Raw genomic sequence first — 25,706 nt, forward strand, 5'->3', positions numbered from 1 at the left:
GGCAGCTATACCACCTGCAAGAATTTGGGGCTTCATAGACAACTATTACAAAAGACTGCACGCTGTGATTGATACTAAAGGGGGCAATACACAGTATTAAGAACTAAGAGAATGCAGACTTTTGAACAGGGGTAATTTCATTTTTTTCTTTGTTGCTATGTTTTGTTTTATGATTGTGCCATTCTGTTATAACCTACAGTTGAATATGAATCCCATAAGAAATAAAAGAAATGTGTTTTGCCTGCTGACTCATGTTTTCTTTAAAAATGGTACATATATTACCAATTCTCCAAGGGTATGCAAAATTTTGAGCACAACTGTATGTACCGATAATACCCACGTGTACAGGATCCGGCTTCCATAGATTCCTGTGCATGTATGCTCTTTGACCTTTGATTTAAACAACTATCCCTCCATCAGTTCTCGGTCTGTTTCATGCCGAACTTTTGTCCACTCGTCCTCCATGGTGATCACTTCTTTTTGGCATACTAGGTAGAAGATAAAAAACAATCATAAGCCATTCAAAACAATCACTTTTTGTATCTTTTCTGGTGCTAAATGATCATACTTTATTTAATATCCTCTCAGCATCAGTTATAGCTCTTCGAAGGATCATCTGTATCTTTTCAGGGCCATCCTTATCTACATGTCTGTTGTAGCTCTGAAAGAAATAACACACAATTTCACACCAGATGCATCTAGAGTACACGGATAATTTCAGCAGTTATATTAACAATTCTTAAAGTTAGTTGACTGGAAAAATTGTTCAGGTTTTGTACTTCTAGAAGCACCTGGATAGTTCAATAGCATGCAATTTTTACATTTACTGTATTTTTCAACACAAGGATTTTAGTTTAAAATGTACATGATTGTATAAAGGAAAGTGTGTTTTAAGTCATATATGGCCACCATTTCAAGTTTTTCACTTTTAATCAGCTTGTAGCTTTTACGTCCTGCAGTGAGACAAAAAAGAAAAAAGTAATAATGTGTATTAACAGAAAGCTGATGTTACCTGTCGGATTGCATTTTGATAGTGTTTTTGCATGGCAGCTGATGACAGGAGTTTACAGCAGCACAGAAGAGAGCAGTGCAGCTGCACAGGAGTGTGCACGAGCTCAGCGCCCGGCAGAGGAGGCATGAGGGACAAACGTACTGTCACTTAAACCTTGACTTTTGTCTAGTCAAAACAACATTATTGAGCATAAATGACTCTGGGTTACTTATTTAGAGCTGTAGAGCCATAAAATAATATGAGATACATACAATCTTGTCAAATGCACACATTTTAAAATGTAAAGGTGACAGTGGAATTACTTCCTGCTCCCATCTTTTCATTTTAAAAATCCCAGTTCCTTTCAAGAGTAAACTGAACAGAAAAATCCCTTTAAGCAGTTTTTCAGTTTCATAAAGAACTCGATTTACGCAAAGGGATTGATACTATTGCACCTGCACAAGTTAGATTGTGTTTTGTTTATATATTGTGTTGTTATCCACAGTTTTTCTGTATATTGCACATTCTACATTTGTACATTCTTAGTGTACATACAGTTTAAAGGAATAGTTCACCCAAAAATGAAAATTCTCTCATCATTTACTCACCCTCATGCTATCCCATATATGGATGACTTTTTTTTTCTTCAGCAGAACACAAACAAAGATTTTTAGAAGAGTATCTCAGCTCTGTAGGTCCATACAATGCTATTGAATGGTGACCAGGCCTTTTTTTATATACCATAAATCCCCACTTTCACTTTCACATTCTTTTTCTTTAGTTTTTTTGCCAATTCATATTCTTCATGCATATCGCCACCTACTGGGCAGGGAGGAGAATTTATAGTCACATTGTTTTTCACCCATGTTTATCATATTGCTTCAGATTTGGATTTAACCACTGGGGTCTTATAAATTACTTTTATGCTTTTTGGAGCTTTAAAGTTTGTGTCACCATTAACTTGCATTGAATGGACCAACAATGATGAGACATTCTACTAAAAATCTTTGTTTGTGTTCAGCAGAAGAAAGTCATACACATCTGGGATGGCATGAGGGTGAGTAAATGATGAGAGAATTTTCATTTTGGGGTGATCTATTCCTTCAACAAGGTGACTGACTATTGGCTTGTCAAGAACATCTTGGTCATATTTCACCTTAAGAAAAAAAAAAAATAATAATTTGCATAAAGAAAATGAAGATGGTTTTTAGAACCATTATAAGGAAATAGCCCTTTTTTCATTAATGCAATAATTGTGACAATAAATGTTTTTTGCAATAATAAATGTCAATTAAGAATAGCTGTATTACAGTAATTAAAATCTAATGAGAATCATTATTTATGAGAATTAGAGAAATATATTCAAAATTAAAATGCTGTAGATGCATTTTCCAAGAATTTGAGGGAAATTTGCTTTTTGAAAATGTCACAATGCAAATAAACTTTGTCCCTAAAATGGTCTTCAAAAATATATTTTCTTAATTTGCTTGATTCATCTCTCTACTCTAAGAACAGCAACTGGTGAAACCAAACCAATCTCATGAAAATTCGTACATATTTTACGAGTTGGTTATTTAGTATGATTTCGTACGATTTTGTTTGTAGAAATTCGTACGATTTTATCACGTGCAAATGCCCGGATGTGTAATGTGAAAGTAACCACGAGTTCTGCGCACGAGGCATTAAGGACATGCTTATATTACTATTATGCCCTTACCCAAACCCCTTTTCTAAACCTAACTGATCAGTAGAGTGTGTAAACATGATAGGATAGGCTGTTATGTGTGACAGAAACAAGTAAATTGTCACGTATTAGATGGAAATGATGTCAAGCGATGTCACTGGCTGTGGTGAAAGTCATCCGAATGCAGTCATCCGATATCATACGAGTGCAAATTTAGAAAAGTCATAGGAATCCTTGCAATTTCGCAATGAGAGTGTGTTTGAAACACATGCTCTCATTTATTTTAAATTCAAAACTTACTAACTTCTCATATGAAAGTTAGTTTCCCATTTTAGGGCGAGATCCTGGAAACTCGTGCAAGCAAATGTGACACCATTCATAATAATTAATTCTCAGAAACTCACTGTCTATTTAATTGTACATGATTCATAAAATTGGAGCTGAAGGTTCCTCATTGGTACTATTGTTATGAGTCACTTCCAAAGACCCAACATTGAGTAACACTCTGCAAAAATAAAAATAAAAAGGTTCCTGAGTGTTCTTTATTGGGGTCCACAGAACCTCAATGGCAAAAAGACACTTTTTTTTGTTTTTGTTTTTTTTTTAACATAAAAAAATAAAATAAAATTCTAATAATAAAAAAAAAATACTTTAGACTCTAAATAATACTTAAATATCTTATGGCAATGATTAATTCATTTTCTACTAGTGATAAAGTGGCTATTGATCTGAACAGTTTAATTCACATTGTAATGAAATGTGGCAATAAAACAAAAACTACTGTAAATTCATAAAATATTATGATCCCATGATCAGAACCTCTAAAAGTTGTACAGAATATTTTCACCTGCCCACAAAGAACCCTAAAGGGTTATATACATTTATACCAAAGGGTTCTATTTGGAACCTTTTAGGGTTTCCAAAAATGAAGCAACACATATCTATTATTTCAAAAGGTTTGTGTAAATTTTGTGTAGTTACTTTGTATTTCACCACCATACAACTATATTAATTTTGTGCAAACTTTGTATAGTTATTGTGTATTTTTGTCCTTTATATTGTCCTGTGAACTTTGACTCAAATGAGAGGTGCCGAAGACCAGTTGTCCTCACTGTCTGTACACTGAGTCACTGCAGAGTCCAGATGGTGGCCTACAATCCCCTCATTTTACCTAGAGACCAGTGAAAGCACTCATTGTTTAAGAAGGAAAAGCCCCAACAGCATCAAAGACATTCTTGATGTGTGCACATATTGCGTACGTGCACACATGAAGAATTCCCCATGCATCAGCGATAACGTTTCAAGTGCTTTCGTGAAATTAATAAATATCAACCACATAGCCTACATCTGGCAGAAAAAAAAAAAAAGAATCTAAACACCTGACCTTTTAACAAAAGATAGCTCTGTTAGACTTTTTTTATGGTATGCAGATCGATATGTAATATTAAAGAACTAGGTCAAATATTAAAAAAAAAAAAGAAAAAAAGAAGAAAAATCCAAAATGTAATTACAGATTTAATAAACAACATATGAGACTTCGTCTATGATTTCCACACAAACAGCATTTTCTGTGGCATCTTTATACTGTACCTTTACTGTGTAACTGCAACCTACAAAATTATATCTGTCTATTAGTTTTGGCCTTCATAAGCATTACTTCATAAACTTGTGGTATTTCAAGATTTCCTTGACAAAAAGGTATATCTCACATTATTGTCATTAAAGGAATAGTTAAAAAAACATGAGTCATTAATTAGTTATGTCATTCCAAACCCATATGCAGATATTTTTCTGTGGAACATGAAAGTAGAATTTTCACGCAGCTCTTGCCCTACAACAACAGGTCACTGAGACCACGTCTGTCAAAAACCACTATAATAGTAGTCCTTGTGATTTAATATATTCCAACTTTTCTCAAGGCTGTTTTAACCAGTGAACAACTTTGGAGAGTTCCACACACAAACCTGTCACATGGCTTTAGAAGATTTGTAATACAGCACGAGTCAAATCAACAACGTCATGCCATGAGCGTGATAAAATAATAATGATAATTATAGTTGTGCCTAATAAAATAGCAGATCTGTATCATGATCTTTCATTATCTCACTCGAAGTGTAAACAAAGTTAAAAATCATATAAAGAAACGTTTTTGTTGGTAGTTGTTCTAATGACACGTCTTTCAAACAACAAACAAGGTAAGATCCACATATTTGAAAGAAACCACATACAATTAGCTGTTGGCAAAGGGATTTGCCAGGGCTTTCCTAATCTGCTTGTGCTCTTCCACGGTCACATGCAGACATCTTAATTAGATCTCTGTGCTCATGTTTATTTGCAGCAACAGAGGAACATGTTGTCTTTCCTGTATTACACTAGTTCCAAGCTAAAAAGAAACCTGACTGGATTAAAATATATATATCAACCAATAAACGTGCATATTTGCTTTGTTTTATTTGTGTGAACGTAATTAATAGTACCAACAAAAACTGGATTTCTGCTATGCAGTACATTTTTCATACTCCAATATCATGTCTTATTGGATAGATCATTCCATTTTAAAGATGAAAATCATTTTAGTTTGCTTTCTTTTATCATAATATCACAATTAAGTGACTATAATGTCACTGTGGTTTGAGTGGATGTTGCCATTTGGTAACTGGCAATTTAATAAGAAACACTCCAGGAGTTTCATAAATTTTTCCAAATCTAATCTCTTACATTTAATGTTGTTTTCTTGGAAATATTTCTTTAATTGGTAACCTATATACATATATATATAGATATCGGTAATGACTTTATCACTTGCAAGGTTCAAAGCAGAAACATTTTAAAATTCAGTACAAATAAATCTACACATTGCTGAATTTGTGAGTAAAATAAGGACAGAAGCAGCACCTTTTTTTAAATGTCAACATTTAATGAGCTTCACCACTGTACTTCAAATCTACACTCTGAAAAGAGACCGGTGATTTTCAAAGCACAAAACACATCCACAGAGTCCTTTCCGGTCCCTAAGAATCACCTTCTCTGCTTGTCGTAAAATGTATTCAAATGCCATTAACTCTTGAGTATAAACTTCAAAACTTCTTATAAAAACTCGACAGCTAAACTAGTACCTTTCTGGTTTGGCCCAATCGAGCTTGCTCTATTTGAATCTGCGCATTATCTTAGGCACGCCCACTTTTTGTGTTCTAACATTGCCATGTTGTACTTTTCTGTCATCCAACTTTTCTTGCTGAAGTATACCATTTTAATAATCGTGACTTGAGTTGTCTCGAAGGACAAATATGCTTTGTGATCTAACAGTCAGAAAACACTGGGGTGAAAACATGGTAGTTTATACAAGGATATGATGATGGGAATCACCTCCAACCAATCGCGATTTGAATGACTTTGATTTCTTTATACAGGGTTTGATAGGAATATAAAAGTCGGAAGGGACATTCAAGTTTTAATTCTCCACATAAAAATAAAAGCGTGGAGGTAAACAACCAAGTAATTGAGCTCAAGAGGTAGAGACCAACATTGTGAATCCATTATATACATATACACAAACAGTTCAGTGTTTCTTTAAAGGAAATCAATAATAATAATAATAATTAAAAAAGAGCTATACTTCAATACTCATCCACAGCTCGGCAGCAAACAAGACACAATTAACATAATTGGTTATGTTTTTTTATTTATTTATTTTTTTTTAAATTTATACTGATTTGGATTATTTCTTTGTCTACACTCTCGAGTGCAGGGGGAAAATAAAAAGAAGAAAAGAGAGAAAAAAATATGTACAATTATATGCAAGTCTCAAAAATAAAATAATATTTCACAGCCCTAAAAAATGTGCAGGCTAATTTAACTTCTATACAGCAGTATTACATTGTATTTGTTGTTGTTGATGTTGTTTTGGGGCGATCTTTTTAGTGTAGATTTTACATTTCTGTTGAAATCTACCTGCTACACACTTATTTACATACCATACTCAAGTGGATCATGGGAAAGCATGCCATAGCACATTGAGGAAGAAATAAAAATAATTATCTAAAAATATATTAAGTCTTTTCATTTAGATTTTTTTTTTTTTAAGAGTGCAGAAAGCATTGTGGGAAATATATGCACGTTACAGTGAAACTACTCCAATTGCTCTCAGACCCACAACATACACCATCACTCCTTTTCAGATTCATAATCTGCATGAGTTCTTCAACAGAAAAGGGCTTTGGGGTCAAAGAAGAAGACACTGAACTGACATAAACAGGATCACTATTGTGACTGTCATTGTCAGTTAAAAACATGCACAGGGTCCATACATGCACTCACACAATGCTGTTCTTCACTTGTCTTAAAGGGATAGTTCAACCAAAACATTAAAATTCTTTCGTCATTTACCCATACTCATGTCCTTGTAATCCCATATGATTTCTTATCCACAGTGGAATACAAACGTTTTGCTTTCATTGTATCTTTTTCCATGCAATGAAAGTGAATGACAACTGAGGCCATCATTCTGCCTAACGTCTTTTTTGTTCCACGGAAAAAACTCAGATCTATAGGTTTGGAACAACATTAGGGTGATCAAATGACAGAATTATCTTTTTAGGGGGAACTATCCCTTTAAGGGTCAAGGTTTGGAAATATACCATTGTTATTATGGAATGATTTGGTGGACCATCCAAACGGTTCAACAGATTTTTTTTTTCTTTTGTCCTTGAATAATCTTTCCTTTTTTTTTGTCTTTGTTTTTCTTTGTATTTTAATTTGGTTTCAATTACTCGCATGCTGTATGTTCTCGGTACTCTGGCAGGGATAGCCTGTCTGTAGGAGACCAACGCTTACGAGATTTCTCCACACACTCTTTGTGTCTAGGGACCGCCTATGGGCTGGACAGGAAAACAGACTTCTGAACATCACTGATGTTGGAGTATCTATACCTGTGGCACTCCTACGCTTCAGATAAACCCCTTTTAGGCAGACCGGCAGTCGTGTATTTCGCCTTGGGCCAATCTCGCATGCTTTGGATCCTTGATGTTTTAGAATTGCTGTACCGTTCAGTTACCCCAAATAACTAAATACTGACACAACACGTCCATGTTCAGGAGTACTTCAAGGCGCCTACTTATCAGTATCTCAGCAAATTGTTGCACTAAGGAATACTGATTTTTACTGATGAAAATTTGATTATGAGAGATACAAACAAAGATATATGGATAGAGAAAGGAAAAGCATAGATGACAGCGAAAATGGGAAGAAGTCATAAAATCAACATTCATACTACTGTTAAAGGAAATATATGCGATGAGCTCACTCTAGCCGAACGAGTGGTCACAGTTTTTTATAAGGTGCCAGCGTGAGTGAAACAGAGAGAGAGAAGTTGCCTTCTTTTCCATTCTATATGAAGCACTGCACGTGGCTTCCTCTTTCCATAAATAAATAAAGCATGCCTACTCGTGCGCGCACACACACACACACACACACACACACACAGAATATATGTGTTTTCCTTCAGGAATCCCATGCAGAGGTTGCCGCCCTGGTGTTCAAAATATATTCAAGTCCACAGGGGTCGACTTCGTCTGCTTAGGGTACGGGTTTGCAAGTGTGCATCTAAACAAACCTTCAGTATACAACTATAGAGCAGTGGGTATGCTTCTTCTGTACATACAAACCAACACCCCGAGACCACCCCCACCCTTCCCGTGTCCCGCTTTGAATTTGATCAGCAGTGGTTGCTTTGATAAAACTCCATTTACAGTACAAACACACACATCAGCGACATGGCTAGTTCTAGACTCCAGTGAAATGCTACGCAGGTTTGGGGAGGCCTGGGGGTCAGTAGTCCAGTGGCTGTGAGGGGTGGGCGCGGAACGGGCCGCAGGAGAGGTGTTCACCACCACTGTTATTATTGACATCATCTTTATGGCCATGCTCAGCTACTCCCAAACCAGAGGAGATGGAGGCATCTCAGAAGGCTGAGCTACTGTAGAGCTGTGGAGAAAGAGATATAAAGAGAGGACTGTTATGGCCTGCTTTAAGGATAAGCAGATGTCTCCATCTAGTGTTGAGGTGTTGCAACTAAGCAATATAATGCAGGATCAACTACTGTCACCACTAAGTTTGTCACAGTTCCAAAATGTCTCGATATCAATTATTATTACCATAGCAAAGTGCGATACATCTTTAGAAGGAACACTCAAGGTTCAATACAAGACAAGCTCAATCGACGGCATTTGTAGCATAATGTTGATTACTAGAGACAATATTTTTGATTCACCCCTCATTCATTTAGAAATTGCAGTAACAGTCAGGCACTTACAATGGAAGTGAATAAGGTCAGTCCATAAACATTAAAAAAACACTATATCCACAATATGTAAACATTATGCATATTAACATGATTTTAGTAAGACAACATTGCTTACGGGGTTCACTGAAATTGCGTCATCTTGGCAATTAAGTTGTAGTATTGGATATAACTTCACACTAAAATCATGTTAACACGTTTGATATTTACATCTTGTGGCTATACTTTTGAAACAGTGTGTATCTGACCATTTATGGACAGGCCCCATTTATTTCTGTTGGAAATATGCACTGTAAAAGTGTGTTATTTTTTTAAATTATAAGTCATAAATATTTTTGTAATAATTAACATTATGAAACAATTGTTGTTGACTGAACTTGTAATCTGGAACATTCCTTTAAATACATTCTTTTTTAACAAGTATTTTTCTCTTGTTTTGCAGTAAAAATATCTAAACATCCTCAAAACAAGATTCATTGACCTGAGAAGTAAAATGGCATAATACAGTATATTAAAGTTTGATTTTAGAGAATGTATCTTAAATATAAGTGCCACTTTCAAACCATAGAAAATCTGTCAGTGGTAACACAGAAAAAAATATACTTAAGTAAATATAATTTAATTTTTAGGGTGGAGTGCTTAATTCTCATAAAAATGATGTCATGATGCAAAACAAAATCTTTTTTTTTTTTTTTTTTGGAGTGAATTATGACATTTGACATTTCTTCATTTTATTCATGCATAAATAAAAATTGTATGTAAAATGGATGTCGCCCTCACCTGATAAAGCTTTTGAAGGCAGCAGACTGGGGGTTGATACAGAGTGGTACCCGATTCCCCTTCTGCTGCTCCAGGATGAACTGATGAATGATCTCTGTGCAAAGAAAAAGGGATGTTGAGAAATAAGACATAACAGTTTAACAAGTTTAGATGTGCTTGTTACCTTGATGAGGGATACACTGGAGGGTTTGTTTTGCAAATCGCTATGGAGGGGCTTTTGAAACTCAAGTTTCAAATTCCCCTTTTTGAACTTAAAGGAGGTGCATGTCATTTTTTACTGCATCCTATCCCAACTTAATGTGGACAGAGGTGCTCTGTGGTGCTATCAGAACATTACTCTTTTTGTTTTAAGCATCTTGACCAGCCTGACACAGCAACATTAGTTGAATCAATAGTGTAAGTTTGGGGTGGGACTACCTGTTTGTCTGACCAATGGGAGTGTTTGAAAAACCTATTTGAAAATCCTCACTATTTGTGTAATTCCACATGGTGCCACTAGTGGCACAAAAATGACCCTTCACCTTTAATTAGAGAATAAAGGTGGAGTTGGGGTGGTGGAGACATGCCAGAGGTTTGGCAGGATTGAGGTAAGAAGCCATTTATAGCAATCTTTACTGATGTGATATGAGATATATGTGCCTTCCGAACTTTGGTCTAGAATCCATTAATTTTCTTTTAAGGGCAAATCTGCATTATGAATGAATCAATGAATGGCTCATTAAAGATTAGTGCCGTTTTATTCTAGCAGTAACCTTACAGGCTTTTGCTGGATAGATCTTAATAAAATACCCTGCAGGCAGACTGTGATCTTCTAAAACTCCTCTTTAACAAGAGTTGCTCGGGCAACGTGGAAGCTCCTCATGTGTGTCGATGCGAGAGGGTTTCCCCTCGCGTTCCAAACACGACTGCCTACCCTAAAGCGCTTTAAGTCTCCAGGCGGTCGTCTCCACCCGCACTGACTAATCCTTCAGTGGAAACACGTTGCACACAGGGTGAAGGAAGAGGAGGGAGGGTGAAGGGCATGGTTATTTTCAGCCCACAGCACAGTAAGCCTCCTTTTAGTGACAGACTCTCACTAATACCCACTGACAGTGGAAGGCAAACTGAGATCCAGGGGCCCCAAATGAAGGGTGAAAACAAGGGACAAAAACAACAGGAGCAGCAGGGCTACATGAGCAGGAGGGGCCCAACAAGACTTCTGATTAACACGCAGTGGCATGATGAGCATATGCTCTCAAATAGGTCCAATTCAATTAAGACCTTTGGATCTCTTTAAGAGATTGTTCATCCAAAAATGTAATTTCTGTCTTCATATACTCACCCTCATGTTGTTCAACACCCGAATGACTTTCTTCCATGGAACACAAAAGAAGATGTTAGGCAGTTTGTTACTCTCAGTCACCATTCACTTTCATTGCATCTTTTTTTTCTCTCCATACAATGAAAATGAATGGTGACTAAGGCTGTCATTCTACCTAAAATCTCCATTTGTGTTCAACAAAAGTAAAAAAAAAAAAAAAAAAAAAAGAAAAAGTCTTGGATTTGAAACAACATACTGTTTTGCGTAAACTATCCCTTTAAATATAAACACGTAAAATAACTGAATTAATCATTATTGACAGAACAGAGGAGCGCTTGTTCGCGCCAGATGGTGGACTCACCTTTGACCTGCCGTACTGACGTCAGATTTTTCTCAAAGCCGTCATCAAACTTAGGGTTGGTGACGGGCTCAAAGTCACTGGTGTAGACGCGGCCAGAAGATGTTGTGTAGCAGCATTTGCACATGCATGTGTGGTAGCGCAGACGCCCCTCATCCAAATACGGGTGTGCCAGGGCATCCTTCGCAGAGATCCGCTTCGACTGTGTGGGGGAAACAGATTTTGGCCTGAACTTTTCTTTTATAACATGTAATCAAATTGTTATTGTTACCTATTTTACACCTATGTTTTTATACAAATATTTATATTAAGGATATGATTTTAAAACTATTTTGTGCTAGGAGTGTTCACACAGGACGTATTCATGCATTGCGTCTGCGCTATCATTTCATGGTTGGTGAAGGTACATAATCATCAAATGGGCATCTTTGCCTTTTGTGTCGCATCTTGCTTTTTTCAGTGTCTTGTGCCATGAGCACTGGATTATCTATTTTAGTTGGCAAAGATTGCAGTGTTCCAGCTTTTGATGGCAAGGTAGAAGACAGAGTACTAGAACACTCACCGGGTTAAAGACCAGCATCCTGCAGAGGAGGTGAACAGCCTCATGGGTTGCTTGACTTGACAGGGTATACAGGACAGGAAGTGAGGGCTGCAGAGACAGGAAATGGCAACAATGATCAGTTAAGTCAAGTTTCTGGGTCTCTTGTCCGATCTTATACATTCACATTGGGATATAAGAAAGATGCAATGATTTAAAGCAGACAGAAAATAATATTATATTTCCATATTAAACTAATTATTCATGACCAGGACTATAAATACACACCCTAAACACAAACATAATTACTAAAGAAATTCTGCACGCACACACACAAATATTCATTGTGCATCGTTGTTTGTGAAAATTAAAGCAGAGCAAAATGTGAGTACAATAACAGGCTGTTATTGTACTCACAATAACTTCAAAATATTAGCACATTATAAATACAAAAGAAAACCCCTTTCCCAAGAGATTTTAAAATCATCTGTATTTTCTCTGGTTTTGGTATCAAAATGTAAACTATACGTACATGGATACAAGACACACATTTAATAAACCAGAACACCAATAAAGGTGTTTACATAAAGAGAGAAATGGGGTAAAAGGCAAAAATGTATGCGTTCTAATCTGGCTTTGCGTTAACTGTTTATTACCCAACAAAATGACTGGTTTTGACCTTTACCTTACACACTGACACGTTATTAAGCTTAATTAGTGATCGCAGATGTAAAGGTACTCAACGAACCTGACTTAGAAACACAGTCACATCAAAACATTACTGTCCTGTTCTGAGGAACATTCAAAACATACAAACATACAAGCAGCTTCTTGTACAAGTATGTTGGACCCTGACATGTGATAAACAGCAGAGACCCAGTGGCCGATCAGCTGCACCCAACCATCTCAAGTATGCAGAACATTCCTAACAGCAGCACATGATCCATTCTGCAATAGCCACACACTAATCTGAGAATATGGGACAACAGAGACGATGAGCTGGTTTATTTTTAAACTTGTCTAATTATCCCCCCCCACCACCACCACCATCCTAAGCCCCCCAGCTGACTCGGCAAAGAGTTGAGTGAAAAAGCCCACCGGTAATTGCTTGTTTTCCCTGGTTAGGTTCTTTGAGCAGAGAACAGATGTGGACACTGGCTGGTGATTCACCATCTAAAAAGGGATGATGTATTGTCAGGGTTGAGTGTATAGATGCTGAAGGTGAGGGCAGAGGGCAAGAGATGAAGGAAGAATATGGGACATGGACAAATGTGGCAGTAAGAGCTTAGTGAAATGAAGTCAGAAGCTTCAGATAAACCAGACAAGCATCACTATTAGGCTACTATTGCTCATAATTATGATTAGGGATTTGAACAGACCCCTAATCCTAAATACTAAACCTTTGTGCATAACTTCTGTATTACACTATTTGTGTTACAAACTTGAATCATGGGGTTTGCTTAGGAGAGGTGTGCTATTACTTTTCTAAGCAATCAGCCATTAGATTTTTGCCTGGCGGACAATAAAACGGGTGCAGAAAATCCCATAGATTCCACTGAAGGAAGAACCCAAGCCATATCTAGGGACTGGAATATAGAGACTTGGGCCTGTGAGCAACCACCAAGAACACCCAGGGAAAGCATCAAAACAACCTAGAAATGCATAGGAACATGCTAAAAACACCTAGAACACCCTAGCAAAGATAGTGACATGCTAAAACACCCCAAACACCCAAGAAAAGATAGTGACATGCTAAAAAACCACCCAGAACACCCAAGCAAAGTATAGCAATGAACTAAAAACACTCAAAACACCCTAGCAAAGCATAGCAAAATGCTAAAAACACCCAGAACACCCTAGCAAAGCATTATTTTCAAAAACACTCAGAACAACCTAGCAGAGAACAATGCGCTAAAAACACTAAAAACACCCCAGAAAACCATAGCAATGAGCTAAAAACACTCAGAACACCCTAGCAAAGCAATGTGCTAAAGACACTCAGAACACCCTTGCGATAATAATGCGCTAAAAACACAAATTAACACAAAAAATAATGGATGTCACTTTTTTTATAGAATGACAGTGTAAACAGAGAACAAGAAATTATGGGCAGAATAGGGGGTAAGAGGATTGGGAAGTGACGCGAGTTGGATTCGAACTCACGCACCCCCACAGAGCACCATGGCTCAATCTGTCGGAGCATGTAAATCACAAGTAAAGCTTTATAAAGCACCTTTTAAAACAGTCTTTACAAATACTTTACAAAAAAAAAAAAAAAAACATTTAAATGTGCTTTCACATACACAAAAGACAATAAAATGTAATTAAATGAAGAAAATAAAATGCATAAAGCATAAAATAGTAATAAAAACCAATTAAGGAGAATTAATGTGCACCAAATGCTAGGCCATAGCTCTGAAAAGTGTATTGAAATTACTATCAAATAGGCCAAAATATTTAATAAACATGCAAGGGGTGAGGATGTGCAAATTTGACGAGCCTTCTGCAGAATTCTGTCTGTGCGTATGTGATTATGTGAGGATTTTAGACACATCACCATGGTGTACAAATGTGGTTGTCTTGCAAAGATGTGTGTCTTGAGGATACAAGCTGAGAGTGGTTAAGGATGCATCTTGGGCACATTAGAATTTTTGGTGAGTAGTTGGCAGTGTGCTGTGCAGTTTTGGATAACGTTACTTTTAAAAGTAACTCATTAGAATATTGCGTTATTTCTTAAATAAGTAACTTAATTAAAAAGTTATTTTTAATGGAAAGTAAAGTGTTACTTTCGCGCTACTTTTTTCTCACAGACACTTTCTCTTCTGCTATGCTATGCATTTCATACAAATAAGCCATGCATTGCATACAAGAGACATTACAGGTCATGCTAGCTACTGTACAACACTCATGTCAAAACAACATAGTAAACAAACAGATATTTAGAAAGTAGGTCTTCACGTCATACTTATAATAAAGAATCAATAACATAAATATGCATGATTTGTTTTTCCATCAACATGGCAGCCAATATGAATAATGAAGAATAACCACTGTCTTACCTAAAGCAGCAAAGTCCAACACTTGAACCTGCATCATATCTGCCATCATATGCTGTGCCCATCGACAATATCAGAGTCAACTTAAGATGTTTTTCAAAAGTCAGGATAAAATTCAGTGGAGAATGCCAGCCTAACATGTTCAAGGAATGTGTCTGATGAATAAATGAATATTTTTCACAAGTCATCTCAGTGCACACTTGTTTTGAGTTGATCCACGGTGCGTACAGATGCCACAACTTCAAAGGCACATGTTGATACAACCTGAATTGAATTGTTTTTATGCAACCAAACTGTCATAAAAACGGTTTGTTTCATGAATCAAACTACTTGTTTATTATAAAACAAAAACGTAGAATCTTTTTAGAAACTAAGACATTTTCTCTGGATACACAATCGATGTAGAACGTTGCTCGGAGCCACTGATCCAGAGTCAGCATTTCTCATCCCATTCTCCCAGTTACAGGGAGCTGTAACACAGAGCAGTTCGGCTGCATGAATTGAGCGAGTATTTCACCCTGTGTATCATGTCGTGTTCAGTGGAAGACTAGACTTATAATCCCTCTGCCTAAATGCGTTTACTGATTTTTTTTTAATGCAGTGTGTATTAACACATGAAATCACAAAATGCGCATGCACGTTAGCGAGTTGATTGACAGGTGATGTCTGTATCTAAAAGGTGACTGGCTCTTTTACCTGCAAGGCGGGACTTCCTTTCTACATCCATTAACTGTTGGGTGCTAGAGCTTCTTGGTTGGGTGTTCCAATTTCTCCCATTCATTTAAATAGAAGTGACTCATCTCTATCTGCTAAATAGTCTCTGGCCACACACTCAATAGAAATACAATGCCAATCATGCTCTATGTCTCCTCCCCGAAGTTTCACACTTCTACTCCTGATTTCTCGCAATACAAGGACAGTAGAGGTGTACAAAAGCAACGCGTTACTTTATTTAAAAAGTAACTACGATTTTATGGTCTAAAATAAAAAATATTGCGTTACTTTACACGTTACTCGAAAAAAGTAATCTGATTACGCAACACTGGTGGTGTATGTATACTATTTGTCTGATTGTGTGTGTGTTGGTGCTTGTGTCCTCTGGGGTGGTGTGATCGTGTGCAGTAGTATTAGGCGGTATTAGTTAAGGATTACAGGGGAATGTGGATAAAGGAGGGAGAGGGCCTCTCCCTGTCCCATGATTCGAGGCTCAATTAGACAAATGATGAGTCAGTAGGGTAGACACATGACATCATCAGTGCAGGCTTTCAGTCATCCCTGGCATGCAGGCAGGTCAAAAATGTTCCACCCTCACATTTCTGACAGAGGGAGTAATGGAGTGAGCAAATTTGCTACTTCAAATCATGGATAGGCTAGTGGTGCTAATCTAATTACATGTTTAAATGTTGCACATGGAACCAGGGAAGTCCCAAGTTTTGAAGATTTGATTAAAAATGAATTAGCCAATATTAGTTATTTGAGGCTCAGTTCATAATATGACAGGTACTGTGAGTTGTACTTAAGTAGTTATCTCAAACTGCACTGTTCGAACACTAACCATGTTCAATGTGACAAGTTTCCATCAACAAATTATTTGTCTGTGCATGTGACAATCACAGCCAATCAGAACATAGTTGATGTTTAATATACAGTTATGTTGAGTGGGATTCTGGACCAATGAGATTTAACTGAGAGTGGGCCTACTCAGCACAACGTCGCAGAAATAGAAACCAAATGTCAGACAAAATGTCCTGTCGCTCGCCGTGGCTGGTTAGGACAAAAACTCCCAGACCTTTTGACCAAAACATCTTCATGACTTTCCAGTCATTTGTGGATAAGGATTTTGTTTAAAATAACAGAGATTACACTCACAAAAATGAGAAAACTAGAAAGCTTCATAAACTATAGAAAATCTCTGACTTTTTAGATGTTTTATTAGTTTCCATGACTTTTCCAGGCCTGTAAAGTACAATAAGGGTGAGTAAATGATGATATAATTTGTATTTTTGGGTTAAGTATCCCTTTAAGGTAAAATCACACAACAGCTCAGTTTTTCCTCTTTTCTTTCACGGCTATAGGGGAAAGAAGAACAGGAGGAAGAGGCACAGAGTCATTAGAGGGTTGAGAAATGAGCCTCGACGTCCTATCAACCTTATTTTTCAGCTAAACTAGAGCACCACCATTATCAACCTTGAATGTGGACAACTTCCGGTATCAGCCACTTCCAGCTATTTTAACTATACAAAAATACTACATTATGCTGCTTTATATTACAGGCTGGCAACAAATGTCGACATATTATTATCATTAATAATTATCATTATTATATTTTCATAAACTCATTGGTTTTGAGCGCATATAGTTTTACTGTTTATCGCATTTTGCCATCATTTTATCACACAGTTGCACAAGCAGAATTAATAAAATCAGGCGCTGACACAGACAGTCCTCCACGCTGTCTGACACGCTTCCACAAACTTTACACAACCTGCAGAGAGAAGAAAGATGCTGGGAAAATGCTGCTTCAACTTTCTTTGCACCAAAACTGCATTTTGTTTCATCTTGGCAAAATAATAAACGCATTTTACTCTCCGTTCTTGTCAGAGAGCATTCTCTCTTTCCTAGCGGTGCATAGTAAACAGACACGCAGATCAGCATTCAGCATGGCTTATGAAACATCGCCTTTGGAAATAAATAAATAAAGGCATCACTGTGTGACAGTTTTATAAGCCCATATCACTAAATTTTGCTTTCTAAACTTCTAGTTATTTACACTGCGGTCAATGCCAGCGGAACTTTGCCACATTCGCCGGAAAAGCAGCCGCTGCTTACTTCTGTGTTGCAAAATAAGGTGGATAAGGCAGTGCCCACGTGACCTCCGACTGCCCGCCTGGCCCAGCAAAAACCCCAGCAACTCTCAGCAACAGGTGCAGACTGCAGCTTCAACCAGCTCTGCCTTCTTAATCTCCCCCCGCTCTCTGTGGCTGTGTGGTCTGGGCCATCTCGCCCCAGTATCACAAACAAGCCATTGATCATCCTGGCAGCAAAACAACACAAAGCCCTTCAGACCCGAGACTGCAGGGAGAGCCAACCCCGCTGCACCTGGGAGAGGGCCAAGTGAGGACAGACAGGTGGATAGGACTTGTCTGTTTGTTTGTTTTGCAGTTAGCATGTCAAAAAAAGCAGCATTTGTTTCCTACAGGCACAAAAAGGGGGGAAGGGGGAGGTTATTACAGGAGCAAGGCATTAAATGGGGAAAGGCTGACAGAGACAACAGTGGTTGCACAGAATGCCGAGCAGAAACAGTGTTAAAAGAAGTCTTCCTGTATATTCCGACAGCCAAAATTTGAACAGGTTTCCTTATAGCAAAAAAATAAAAAATAAAAAATAAATAAATACAAATTTTAATGAGCCTCTTTGTCTTATTTTCTAGTAAATTATATCTAAACATAATTAAAACAAATACATTTAAAGGAATATTCCAGGTTCAATACAAGTTAAGCTCAATCGACAGCATTTGTGGCATAATATTAAATATATAAAATAAAAATTATTTTGACTTGTCCCTCCTTTTCTTTAAAAAAAGCAAAAATATTGGTTCCAGTGAGGCACTTACAACGGAAGTATATGGGGGACAATTTTTTTAATGTTAAAATACTCACTTTTTCAAAAGTATAATCACAAGACATAAACAATATGCGTGTAAACATGCATGCATTTTAATGTGATAAAATCACTTACTAACCTTTTTTTGTGTAAAGTTACAGCCAATTTTACAACTTTATTGCCATGACAATGTAATGTCAATAAACCCTAAAATGACTGAAAATGACATTACAGTTCATATAATTCATTAGTTTTAACAGAAGAATTACTGTAAGTGCTTTTATAAAATTATAAGCTTCATATTTCCGCCTTTAAACCCTCCAAAAATTGGCCACATTCACTTCCACTGAAAGTGCCTCATTGTAACTTCGATTTTTGCTTTTTAAAAAGAAAAGGAGGGACAAGTCGAAATACATTTTTTGGTAATCAACATTATGCCATAAATGCTGTCGACTGAGCTGAACTTGTGCTGAACCCAGAATATTCTTTTAAATTAAACAGATACATTTTCTGAAAACAATCCTTAAGATATTATGCAGTTTTGCTTATCAGTTGAACTTTTTAAAGGTGAATTTATATAGATATGTTAAGAATTTTACTAGAAAGCAAGACAAAAATACTTTTTAAGAACTCATAAATACCATTACTATATTAAAAATCTGCTAATACATATTTTTAAACTGCATATTGTCATATAAACAATATAAAATGCTACTGATTTAAATATCATAAACCTTAAGTACATAAAAAAACATATTTGCTTTGAGTCGAACATGATTAAAGGTTTAGTAAGTGGGTTAATTATGAATTCACTTACTGCTTTGATGGATTCAGTGAATTTATTTAGTGAAGAAGGATTCGTTAAACTGAGTTTTTTTAAGCGGTTTATTAAAATTTTGGAACTGGACAACACTGGTCGTGCTGTATGTTTGTTTTTTGTTTTAGCTAGCAAATATGACATAATAGAAACAATATGGCTTTGCTGGCCCTCAGCTAGACTAGCACCAAACTAGCACTAACCATCAAAAAACAGTCTGGTTCAGCATGTACAGTAAATGCAAGTTGTTGTAAGCTGGTCTTTTCAGCAGCAGAGCGCTAGCGGTGCAGGAAACACTATCACATGTTTTGTGTGTGTGTAAGACACACTGTGAGAAAAAGAGATTATGAGAAAGACAGAGAGGAAGAGAGTGAAAGAGAAAGAAAACAACCAATAGAAGAGTGGCGTTTTAAAGCAGAGTGCCACACTGAGATAGAATAACATTCACTTGGGCAGGGGTGTAACTCTTCCCCCTCTTTAAACAGAAAGTCAGGCTGTGTGAAAGCATATTTGTTTCCGGTTCCAGTTCGAATGGTAGCACTTAGTGCTCATTTGAGAGCGGGAAAAGAGACAGTGCTGAACGGCATATCTCTTTAGATGCACTTAGATGCCCAAACTAATCTGGCTAAGTGTTAGAGCCGAGATGGTGAGGATGAAGATCCCTAAAGCCCAGACGGATCTGATTTCAAAACAGCCAAAATCAGATCTTCTCTATTTATAAAATAAGAACAGGACACTGTGTACAAAGTGTGCAAGGCCTCCCACATGGATGAAGACTTTAATGGCTGGTCTTTTAAAATGGAAACTGGGAGCTGTAAAAGGGTCACCAAGTTGTCAAAACTTAGTCTGGATCTTCGGTAAGAGAATCAGCCTTCAGAGGCTGTGATAAAAAGAATCGTTCAAGCCACGGTGATTCTCTACTGAGGTCTAGGACACGCAAGGGCGAGTTCACTATACTATAGTCGTGCTACTTTTATTCACAGTATCTCAGCGCAAAAAAACAATCTTGAGGGTGTTCAGACAAAATGCGTTTTTGCGCTAAGATGCTAGACACAGGGCAATGACTATAACAGTACGCAGGTGTCTTGTAACACAATTTTTTTTTTTAAGTTGACATGGCATCTAAAGAACACGCTCCTACGCGAGACACAGCACAGTGGTTAAAGACGTCCATCTAGTGCATGTACAGCATTCATAGAAAAACTATTGAAAAACAACACAGACGGACGCAAAACCTGTTTGGTGTGAACGGCCCTTATTAACGAACCGCCTACAATCCAACAAAACCAGGTTGTACATGCACTGAAGTAGCGCTGCGCTATATTTAAATTAAGTCATTATCATTCTTTTCAGCGCAAGAACGCCTCCCTTCTATGTAAATTGGGCGTAATATACTATAGATTGCGCCAGTGTAGAAAACTGTGGCACAATTAATGTCAGGTTATTGCCTCCAACAGAAAGCAGGCAGTAAACGTTTTTTTTTTTTTTTTTTTTTTTTTTAAAGAGCCATTTGCGTGTTGAATTGAAATATGCATTATAGTTTCTTGAATGTGAATGCTGTACTGTCTCAGTAAAGTAAGCCAGATCGCTGCATTCCTTGCAAACTAAATCTCAGAACCGAATTGCAAGACTGGGAATTTCGCAATGCAAATTGCATTCAGCACTAAAGTGCATTATAAGCAAAACAGTATATTTGTGATTATAGAGGCTTATAAAGCAGCATCCTACTAACAATTAGATGTTTCCACTTTTTGGATTCATTGTACTCAATGAGTCATCAGTAGAATAGTATTAATCTTCTAAACCCCCTCTGTACCTACCTCAATAACCAAACACCAGTGATTACGTGGCATTGTCGCACAGAGTGGGGAAAATAAAACATCAACCATCTGTTAGCAGGTGTCGTGGAGTTCAGATTGGGGCAGATTGATAGACTACACAGACCTCAGTGATGTGGGGCACATATGTTGCTGCTCTGCACATGGCCTGCATAAACGACCCCCTAAAAACTTTAAACAACACCCCCTCTCCTCATTCTAAAAGCCCTTACTGTATGCCAACCCAGCACTGGGGTCATCACTTTCTGACCTGAGTGTGTGCGTGTGCGTGTTCTGTGAGAGAGTGTGTAGGCAGAAATCCGATCTTATCATGTTGCCTCTTTGCTAAGGCGGAAAAATCAGCATGGACCCGTGCATACATCTGTTTCTAAGAGCTGCCTGCTGGCTCTTACTTACACTACAGACAGGTGGTGTAACCACATTTAGGTGAATCTGAACTATGATCCAGTTTTATTGCTCAGATGTTGCTCTTTCACCGTTCAGGGGACTTAATTAATTTCTTATTTTTATTTTATTGAAGTATCAACTTTGTCTTAGATTTAAACATGAGACGGTTATTTCATGCAGAAAGAGTAATCAATTCAAGTCAATTTAGTTTCAAAGCAGCTTCACAGAAAACTATGTAGTAACAAAAAATGATGCTGTGATGTCTTAAAGTCCTCATTGTGAGGTTTAAATGAATAATGCAATTCTTTAGGCCCCCAGTGAGCAAGCCAAAGGTGACTGTGACAAGGAACCAAAACTTCATAATATGTTTGTTTATGGAGAAAAAGAACCTTGGGAGAAAACAGGCTCAGCTGGGGGGCCAGTTCCCCTCTGACTTTAAGAGTATAGGTTTCTAAAATTAGTACGGTATAATCTCCGCAACCCTGTCTGTTTATTTTGTGATAATGACCGGCTGACTGCAGATCATCCTGCTTATCTCAAAGCTACTTACCAAATAAGTAATTAAATGGACATTAAATAATGATTTGAGTTGAAATTATGTAATTTTGTGAGAAGATAGAGACAGTGGAATTCAGCTCTAGAAACAGCTGAATTCAACATCTGGTTTGCATCTGAGCTCTGTTGGTAATCCTGCTTATTACAAGCCTACTTGCCAAATAAATTAATAAATGGACATGAAATATTGATCTGAGTTCAAACTATTTTATTAGCTTACTTCGCAGAGTTATACGAGAAGTAGGAAAGGTGACTCGCAACGCCCGGATGACTGGTCAAATATCACTTTATTCCTGGATAAATTATGGGTAATTATTCATAAATGTCAGACTTCTGGATCATGCGATTGATGAGTACTCCAGAGAGCAGTGTAAAAAATAAGTCATAATGTACAGACTTTGGTCGTTATCACAAAATAAACCTGACATTTATGTTCTTTTCAGCGAAAACCTTGATGTCCGTTGAGTGTTCAAGAGCGCTATGAGAGAAGCCCATTCACAACTAGCATGTCGCTGTGTTTCTCTCTAAAAACCTGTTGCATGCCTTTGGAAACTTGGAATGTTGCAAGAGCTGCACTGACTACATTTATGATGCTTTATTAAGCTTTAAAGTGGGGCACTATCCAATGCCTTTGTATTGAAATGAAGAGCTGTGATATTAATTAATCTCCTTTTGTGTTCTGCATAAGAAAGAAAGTCATACAGACTTGGAACAACATGAGGGTGAGAAAATGACAACAGAATTTTCATCTTTGGGTGAAATGTTCCCTTTTAAGTCTCAATTAAACCCCATTGTTGTCGAAGATATACAATTAAGATATAAAAGAGATCTCATTTGTGAATTTTCCCCTCTATGGGAAAGCACGAATAGACCATAACCTCTAGCTTTCTCTCTCTATGAATGACAGCTAAGGTAAAATCATTTTTATCCTACCACTACTGAGGAGGCTAAAAGCTTCCTCTCTTTCTAGTGATGGTATGAGCCATTGCAAAATTAATAGAACTAATGAGCTCCCCTGTGGAGGCAGCAAAGTTGATCTTAAGAGTCAGACCTCTTTTTAGAACTCTTAAGTCATTCTCTCTCTCTCTCTCTCTCGTAGACCTATTTCTACCTCCCACCCATCCACTCAGCCGAATCCTGAGTGACTGGCTCCATCTTAAGAATAGGCATTAAAGCATACCACATCTCCCAACACTGCTGTAGAGTGGTATGCTGAAATGCCTCTTGAAATACATCTACCAGACTCTCAGGAGAACCGTTCCTCTCACTGTCATTTTTTCCACTCAAAATCCTTCTTGATTAGCTACTCTCCTTTTCAAAAGTAGAGGTGGAGATCTGGTGTGCCATATTTACTGCAGTTATGAAGACTCCAGTGCTAATTTATCTCATAAAGCCAACCTGACCCATCTAAACACTCTTCAATGCCTCGATTCATCCAACCTTCCCACATGGAATGGTGATCAAAGAGCATTGTTTAATCATTAAGAGAACAAATTAGGTCTTCTTTAGATCCTGATTACTTGCTCTCATGCCATCTCAAACTCGTATGACTTTCTTTATTATACAGGACATAAACAAAGATATTTTTAAGCACGTATGAGGTGTTTTTGTCCATACCATGTAAGCTCCAAAAAGGATGTAAAGGCAGCATAAAAGTAATCCATATGACTCGAGCGGTTTAATCCATGTCTTTGTGATCAAAAACGTATACTTTAAAAGGCTAGAACCCCCGACTGTGTGTGAAATGTATCAGTACACAGAAAAAGCAATTATACCCTAGCCTTAAGATGAATGAAATACTGTACACTGTACTGCACTGATACTTTTTAGTGAATCTGCCATTGAGTATTATAAATCTAAGTGCTTTTGTACAGCCAATCTTCAATTTAAGAGCATATTTAGTTTTTTTCTTTAGATCAGACCATGATCGGATGGCCACGGCTACACCCTCATGACCCAACAGGGACCCCTGCAAAACCTGCTCCATGTAACGGGAAGCTTAGCTGATCTACATGATTAAAACATCCTGCTCTAAGGCTTGTCGACCACACACAGGAGGCAGCGTCAAGTGACAAGGTCAGCCAAATGTCAGTATGAGTTAGTGAGAGAACATTTGTGTGTGAGTTGCTGGCTGAAATATAGGGTGGAGAATGGTGACCATAGAGACAGAGTACCTCTTAATTGAATTATTTACTTTCGAAACCTGTATAACTTTCTTCCATGGAAAACAAAAGAAGTTATTTCTAGCAGAATGTCCAAGCTGTAAGTTTTTCCAGACAATAAAGGTGAATGGTGACCATGGCTGTCAAGCAAGATTTTCAGTGAATAACGACTTAAAGGGATAGTTCCCCCAAAAATGAAAATTCTGTCATCATTTACTCACTCTCATGTCATACCAGATGTGTATTACATTCTTTTTACTGCAGAACACAAATGAAGATGTTTAGAAGAATGTTTCAGCTCTGTATGTCCATACAATGCAAGTGAATGGGTGCATAAAGTCCTTTTTTGCTAGAAATTATTCTCCCTGCCCAGTAGGGGGCGATATGCATGACGAATGTGAATCACCAAAAACACAAGAAGAATGTGAAAGTGAAAGCGCTGATTGACTGAGCAAGGACTGAGCAAGAATTTATAGTAAAAAAAGGACTTAAATGTTGATCCGCTTCTCACCCACACCTATCATATCGCTTTTGAAGACATTGATTTAACCACTGGAGTCTTATGGATTACTTTTGTGCTGATTTACATGATTTTTGGAACCCATTCACTTGCATTGTATGGACCTACAGAGCTGAGATTTTCTTCTAAAAATCTTCATTTGAGTTCAGCAGATGAAAGAAAGTCATACACATCTGGGATGGCATAAGTGTGAGTAAATGATGAGAGAATTTTCATTTTTGGGTGTACTATTCCTTTAAATTTCAGTCTTTTCTTTACACAAAGCTATTGTGTGACTTCGAATATGGAATACAATGCACAAGTCGTATAGACTACTTTTATGATGCTTCTATGCAACCTTTTTTGTCCTTTTGAGAGCTTAATGTGGGCAGTGGTAGCTCAGCGGTTAAGGCTCTGGGTTACTGATCAGAAGGTCGGGGGTTCAAGCCCCAGCACCGCCAAGATGCCACTGTTGGGCCCTTGAGCAAGGCCCTTAACCCTATCTGCTCCAGGGGTGCCGTATCATGGCTGACCCTGCACTCTGACCCCAGCCTAGCTGGGATATGTGAAAAAGAAGAATTTCACCGTATATGTGCAAATGTATAATGTGTGATAAATAAAGAAAATTAATTAAAAAAAAAAAATTAAATTAATTAATTAATTGACAGCCCCTGGTCACCAACCACTTTCATTATAAGCAAGAGAGCATTTCAGACATTCTGCTAAACTTCTCCTTTTGTGATCCATGGAAGAAAGAATGTCATATAGGTTTGGAATGGCCATAAGGGTGACTAAAATAATTTTTTATTAAACCATCCATTACATTTTTAGGCCTTAATG

At 37.3% G+C, this 25,706-nt stretch overlaps 2 protein-coding genes across 2 annotated transcripts in view; both read right to left on the bottom strand.

Moving 5' to 3' along the window:
* Nucleotides 1-352: 352 nt before the first annotated feature.
* Nucleotides 353-1,189, bottom strand: LOC127429767 (LYR motif-containing protein 9-like). The gene is made up of 3 exons (XM_051678924.1): nt 1,013-1,189; nt 569-661; nt 353-488 (listed from the first exon to the last, which is right to left on the bottom strand). Exons 1-3 carry the CDS (start codon nt 1,136-1,138, stop codon nt 471-473), a joined length of 237 nt encoding a protein of 78 aa, XP_051534884.1. The 5' UTR covers nt 1,139-1,189; the 3' UTR covers nt 353-470.
* Nucleotides 1,190-6,670: 5,481 nt separating this feature from the next.
* LOC127429765 (serine/threonine-protein kinase NLK) overlaps nt 6,671-25,706 on the bottom strand; it is a 104,324-nt gene continuing 85,288 nt past the window's right edge. The window contains exons 8-11 of the mRNA XM_051678920.1: nt 11,974-12,060; nt 11,415-11,613; nt 9,754-9,847; nt 6,671-8,657 (exon numbers count right to left, since the gene is read on the bottom strand). Coding sequence (XP_051534880.1) covers nt 8,603-8,657; nt 9,754-9,847; nt 11,415-11,613; nt 11,974-12,060 — 435 coding nt within the window. The 3' untranslated portion in view covers nt 6,671-8,602. The remainder of the gene's footprint in view (nt 8,658-9,753; nt 9,848-11,414; nt 11,614-11,973; nt 12,061-25,706) is intronic.

The sequence above is a fragment of the Myxocyprinus asiaticus genome, chromosome 39 (genome assembly GCF_019703515.2).
Source record: "Myxocyprinus asiaticus isolate MX2 ecotype Aquarium Trade chromosome 39, UBuf_Myxa_2, whole genome shotgun sequence".
Classification (NCBI taxonomy): domain Eukaryota; kingdom Metazoa; phylum Chordata; class Actinopteri; order Cypriniformes; family Catostomidae; genus Myxocyprinus; species Myxocyprinus asiaticus.